This window comes from Acanthisitta chloris, unplaced genomic scaffold, assembly GCF_000695815.1.
Source record: "Acanthisitta chloris isolate BGI_N310 unplaced genomic scaffold, ASM69581v1 scaffold18232, whole genome shotgun sequence".
Taxonomy (NCBI): domain Eukaryota; kingdom Metazoa; phylum Chordata; class Aves; order Passeriformes; family Acanthisittidae; genus Acanthisitta; species Acanthisitta chloris.
Window position 1 is genome coordinate 760 of NW_008662363.1, and position 6398 is coordinate 7157.

General features: G+C 43.7%; 1 protein-coding gene across 1 annotated transcript; it reads right to left on the reverse strand.

Moving 5' to 3' along the window:
• Positions 1 to 3175: 3175 nt before the first annotated feature.
• INHBB (inhibin, beta B) lies at positions 3176 to 4116 on the reverse strand (the record flags this gene model as incomplete). Its single annotated transcript, XM_009070576.1, has 1 exon — positions 3176 to 4116. A coding segment is annotated over one exon (776 nt), but the record flags the coding sequence as incomplete, so codon positions are not given.
• Between the last annotated feature and the right edge of the window lie 2282 nt (positions 4117 to 6398).

Consider the following 6398-nt stretch of genomic DNA (forward strand, 5'->3'; position numbering starts at 1 on the left):
TTGCTCCTGGCCAAGCTCAAGACATCTTGGCTGCCAGCAGTTCCCTCTTCCCCAGGGATGCAGGTCCAAATTCCATGCTGAGACACCCTCCTCTCCTCCTGAGAGAGCACAGGAGTCCCAGTGTCCAATGCAGGGCTTGGCTTTGACCCCAGAAACCAAACACTTTCAATTAAGAACGAAACCTAAGCAGACCCAGCCTCCATGGCCTTGCATTTCAATGGGCAACACTTATTAATATATCCCATTTTTTAAAGCGCAGCCCAGTCTTATTCATAATGATGGTGTCATTTTAGGTCAATCATGCCTTCAGACTGAAGAGATGGGTATTTGCCACTAATTTCAAGGGGAATTTATTGAACTCATCAGTTGCACAGTTGACCCAGGAAGCAAAGACTGGGGAGAAGGCTGCTAAGAGATGAAGCAGGAACAGTGAGTAGTGGCTTTGACAACCAATGTGCTACTCAAGGTGGTGAGAAAGCTATGAAATACCCAAAAACTTTGATCAGGAGGAGAAATTTCTGAGAAGCAGATTATTGACACATCACAGCAAATTGGTCTTTGAGGTCTCCTGTTTAACCCCAGCACCTGGCTTTGGGGAGAGCTGGGCAGAGCTACACTTGAAAGTGAACTGTTAACTAGAACCCAGCGTTAGTTGTGTGAACTTGCTTCTTCAATACCTTTCATGTCTCAGGGTCAGATCTGACATTTGCTAAGTCAACAGAGGTCCTTCTGTCAGCTTCAGATGGCATTTGCTCAGGTCTCCAGGAGGAAGAATTTATCTGTGAATATCAATTAAATCAGTATCTGGATATATGTGCAGCTGACAAGAATTTTACAAGTATTTGTCAACATTTTGGGGGTTAGTAAAAGGGATGTATTTCACTTTTAAAAAAAACCCCAAATCTCCTCAGTGCCAGCTAATTTAAAAAAAAAAGTCAATCACGCTTAGTGTTGATCTTTTTTTCCTGGAAGTGCTTTCCATGTTATTATTTTTTTACCTCTTCTAACCAGTCAGGGAGTGACCCAGAGAAGAAGTTACATTCTTACACAGCAGGTGAACCAGGAACTTGCTGTAAATGACCTGCAGGTATGCGGAACAGCTCTGTTCCTGTGCCCAGAGCCCCTGCACTGCTGTAGATAGAAAGAAGCAGATGCTTACACGTATAGACAGCAATAAAACTAGAGTGTAACATTTTTAGGATCGCAGCTAAGCTTTCAGACAAGGCTTTCTGCAATGACTAATATGACTACGGTCTAATGCGACAGTTCACCGTCTGCAGCCTATTCAGTCCCGAAAGTAAGCAAGTTCCTCCAGATGTTACACACTGAAGAAAAAAAAAGCACATCCAGTTTTCAATCTTTTTTATTTATTTAAACTGTACACAAATGTAAAATACTTCAACAGCAAATCTAAGTGAAAATTGTTTGGTTTAAATTATTATGGAACAGAACCTAAAAGGAACTTTATTAAATAAACATAAAAATTGAATTTAAAGGATGCACATATTGTAATGTATTCTACAATAGTCACTTTTTTTTTCACTCTACATTCCATGTGCGTATGGTATAGAAAAGACACTGAATAGAACAAACAGAATCCATTTTGTACCCTGAAACAATTGGTAGGCCTCGTGAGGGATTGCTCAGTATGACTACATGATATATGATGGCTTTGCCATCTCATAAAAATTATAACTAATATGTTGGCCTCTTTGGTTCCAAAATTTATGTATAATACATTTAACTGTATTCATTTTTTGCTGCTATAAAAATAACATTTTTTTTCAAATGGCAGTTTTTTGACTAATCATGCAACTAAATCAGTGCAAACATTAAAAGCAATCATTCGCTTTAAAAAAGAAGCAAAAGATTTAATTTCAAGTATAAAAAAATATAAAAAAGTCATATCATAAGTCCAGTTTTGTCTAGTATGGGTCAACACTTTAAATTGCATAGCTCATGCGGCACCTGTTTACCTAGATAGTGAGCAAAGATAAGTGCACTATCAAGTACCACTTTTCAAGGCATTGAAATTTGCAAGTGCTATTATACGTGCATTCAAGCAGTTTGCAAGTGCTATGCTGTATCATTATTTTCTGATCTTTATGGCCATCCTTGACACCTCCTGGTAAGGAAATTGAAAGCACTCTCCTCTCTCCTCCTTTCCAAGACTTGTTAAAATGTTCCACGCCTGTTATTAAATGCACTGCATTTCTCAGAATGTCTCCACTCTGTCGCTGTCACTCCTCTTTAGGGTTCATTGGTTTAGCCGTGGTGGCGATTGCTTGTTTGCTCGTCCCCCACGTGACGTGTCCTTGCCGAGTCCCCCATTGAAGAACACAGACTGCAACTTTGACTTTTTGTTCTTTGAACAGTGAGAGATGCCAACAGTCAACACAGTCCAGATACAGTATCAATCCCCTTTTTCAAGACACGGAGCGTGCAGCCATCCACGGGTTGCTCGTGGGCAGTGAAAGCATTGGATCACGCCAGCCCAGCTTGTGACTTTGCAACAGCCAGGTGGTAGGAATACAGCAGTCGCTTACATGTCTGCCCCCTTTTCTCTCTCTCTGATGGAACCACACGATTCCTTGCTGGAAGTGCTGTAGGAAGATGCAAGTATCTGGGATGTTTATGTTTAGATAAATTTAAATTAAGAGGAAGTGATCTCCTCCCAAGGCAGGTGTCCTGCAGCTTCCTGTTAGACCTAAGAGGTGACAGTCAACTTTTTTCCTTTTTTTTTTCTTTTTAAATTTGTAAGTTTGGTCATTTCGACACCTGCGTGCAAGAATACGTTGTGTTCTCACAGTCTGTGCTTTTGCCTGAGCAAAGGGAGCTCATTTCGGTCTGGCTTCACCGGCAGGTGGGGAAACAGCTGCTCAGCCGTTCACTCGTACTGGCAGGCATTTAGGTCCGTCGTCACTGGTCACTGACTTTCTGTGCTCATGTCCCTTTTCCGAGCTGCCTCGTGTGTGTGTGTGTGTGTCTGTGTCTCTGTGTATGAGCGCGTGTTTGTGTGCGTGCCCACATTTCGTGTGTGTGTGTGTTTGTGTGTGTGTGTGTCTTTAAGATATTTCATAGCATTAACTTATAAGTGGTAGAATATATAAGTGTCCATGATCCACAAACTGCCACTGTCCTGACACCAAAGTGAAATGATTATTTTTTCTTTTTTTTTTTTTTTTTGTCAAACTTTTCCACAGTGACTTTCCAACACTGATGCCTGGATACACAGTGAAACTTCCTCCAACACCATCTTGTACGGGAATGTTTCTCTCTCTCTCTCTCTCTCTTACTCTCTCTCTCTCTCTCTCTCTCCCCCCCCAAAACACACCTTAAATCAAGCACAACCACATTCTTCCACAATCATATTGGGAACGTCCCTTTTCACAATGTTGTATTCATCATCAAAGTACAGCATTGACATTGTGCTAAGTTTGGTTGGAATGCAACAGGAGTTCACGGTGCCCGGGTTCAGCCCCCGCATTCGGTACTGATTCACGACAGCGGTGTGAAAGGAGGAAGCCGACCCCGGGACACCGGCCAAGTAGGCCGGGCAGCTCCCTTCACAGTAATTCCCATAGTAACCTGATGGTGCTATGATCCAGTCATTCCACCCAATGAGTCTAAAGTCAATGTAAAACTGTTGCCTGCAACATAGATTGGTCCTGCCATCGCACTCCAGGCCTCTTTTCCGGATCCTGTGTTTGTTATCGGCGAGGCGAGCTTGCACCACTAAAAAAGGCCGGTGGGATTCCTCCCCGGGGTCCACATAAATTGGCAGCACTGAATACTCTTCACAGCCCTCACATTGAACATCCAAGTTCAGTCTCCTTTCTCCTCTCTCAAACAGAGCCTGGATCGCCTCTGTCATGGGAAAAGTGTGCCAACCACTTCTTTTGAGATCAACTTTCTTTTCAACCACATTCCACTTGTTGCTAGTGTCCGGGTCTTGGAAATAGACTTTGACTCTTACTTTTCGCCTGCTGCCTTTCTCTAAGACATATGGAAGCAGCTTCAAGTAAAGCCACAGGCTGGCTTGAACGACAAACAAGTTCTGGTTCCCTTCATTCGAGATGAAGAAATAGAGGCGAACTCTAGATGAGGCCAGATCGTCTGCAAGATAAGGAGAGATCAGCAAGATTAAGTCAAAAAGGAAACGTTAGCTTGTGTGCCTTTCTGGATTCAGGGACAACACTAGAGCACAGCAGATTGAGCGAACTGTGACAGGGCTGTGCCAGCCAGAAGGCATTCACTGCATCAGATATCCCTAATTCGCAGTCAAAATTAATTGAAAAGGGGACTTCCTGCAGCAGCCTTCATCATCGGGCTGTAGTCAGATGTGTCAGATCCACAGACATCAGCAAGAGCTCTCCAGAATATATGTTTTTCCAGCCAGCCAGCTTTAAAGATGCTACAGCAGCACCTTGAAAAAAGACTGGCACTAGGACTCTGCTATCTTGTCAGTTTAAGAATAGTTTTAACTTTCAGCTACCTGACAATTCTCACAGGGAGACCTCTTTCGATCACCACTGAAACGCCAATGCCAAACCAGGGGTTTCGTTTCGATTTGCACATATTCTCGCTGCAGTTTAAGGGAGAGGATTCACGAGACAGAAGGGAAAATATTTCAGTAATGTGCCTGCTTGTCCAACAGATCAAGCTAACCCCCACTTAGTCTGACAGAATATCTGCTATTATTAATCATTTCGATCTCTGCCTTTTCTCCCCGAAACGATAAACTCCCATATGAGGTGAGGCAATGAAGCGGTTGTTCCCGCTGTAATGCCGTTATTGGCTGTTCTCAATACGCTTTCTGTAACACCAGAATTAGAGAGAAATTGTCACGGAAAACCAAATGTCACCAAATGTCTGACATAACCCCTTATTTGTAAACAGAAGAGCTTGCTGCATGAAATGTTTCAGAAATACCAGTGGCCCTCCCGCAATTTTGTACTATAAGTCCTAACTAAATTTGGCGTAGGTGATAAATGTGCAAGCTGGCCTTTATGGCGGAGACGGTAATTCTGGTCCTTGAATCAAAGCATCCCAATCTCTATTTAAAATTACTGCTGGAAAGACATTATCTCATTTGCCCTTATCTGTTTTGCTTCCTTCTGTACAGAGGCAAATGCTGATTTTTCTTCCTTTTTCTTCTCCTAAGAATCCTTAGTATTTTTGTCAATCTCTGAATGGGATTTTTTGCGTAGTCGGTGTCTTCATTTGTCACCCTAGATGCCTTTCAAATGTGCCTCCAGAGCCCATTCAGTACCTTGTAATAGTTCAGTGACAAAAATTTTCACTGTGTTTGTCTACGTTTTACATCAAGTCAATTTTGGGAGCGTTACAAAAGCCAGTGATTGACTGAATACCAAATGGAAGTACAAGCCCACCCTAGATCTCCCAATAACAGCCTATTAAAAAATAACAAACCCCAAAATGTAGGCTCAGAAAGCCTTTCGCATATTAGTAAATGCACAACTTCTTCATAAACTGTGGTGACAGTGACAGCAAAAGAACAGTACGGTGTTGCTGCACTGATCCACTTCACTTGTGTTGTGTGAGATTGTGTGCGCTCATAAATTTTGTATGTGAATATAACAAGCATATGTATAATGCAACAGATCCCATAGATACTGTAAATGTATATGCCTTTGGTAAGTGGGAGGGTAGATAAAGAAGATGAGTGGGCAGCATTCAGGATAGAAAGAGATTTATTTTGTGGACAAATGATATATAGATGCCACAAGAAGATAGAGAGAGAGAAAAATGAACCGAGCGATAGAGCAATGAGGGAACGGAGAGATGGGCAGACAGACAGGAGGGAGGTAATTTGCAGAGTGATGGTGTTACAGCCAGATGTGCAAAGTTCACAGAAACAGTGGTTAAACTACTGGAAAGCTATGCCGAAGGGATTCGGTGACACATAACTGCAATGGCTGGACAGGATTGAGATGGCTGGTACTCTGGGGATGGAGGGCACAATTAGTAAATGGACTGACGGACAGAGAGGAGACAGACACCCTTGGTAGGACACTGCACGCAGCAGACAAACAGACAAGGCCAACACGACAAATGAAAGCTAAATAAATGGGAAACAAACAGAAAGGGAGGACGGGCGAACGCAAGCCTCAACAGACAGATGCAGGCAGTGAACCAGATGAACACGCAGGGCAGACAGACGAGGCGAGGGATGCAGGAGATAGAGTGGGACAGGCGGAGGAGGGACAGTGGGACGCGCAGGGACGGACGCAAGCCCCGGTGCAGCTGGAAGGACGCCGGAGGGAGCCGGGGGCTCGGGGGCTGAGGAGCGATGGAGGGACAAGCGAAGGGAGCCGCAGGGCACAATCCGGGGAGAATCCCGGGCACAGGGGCACGAGCAGAGAGGACGGGAAGGA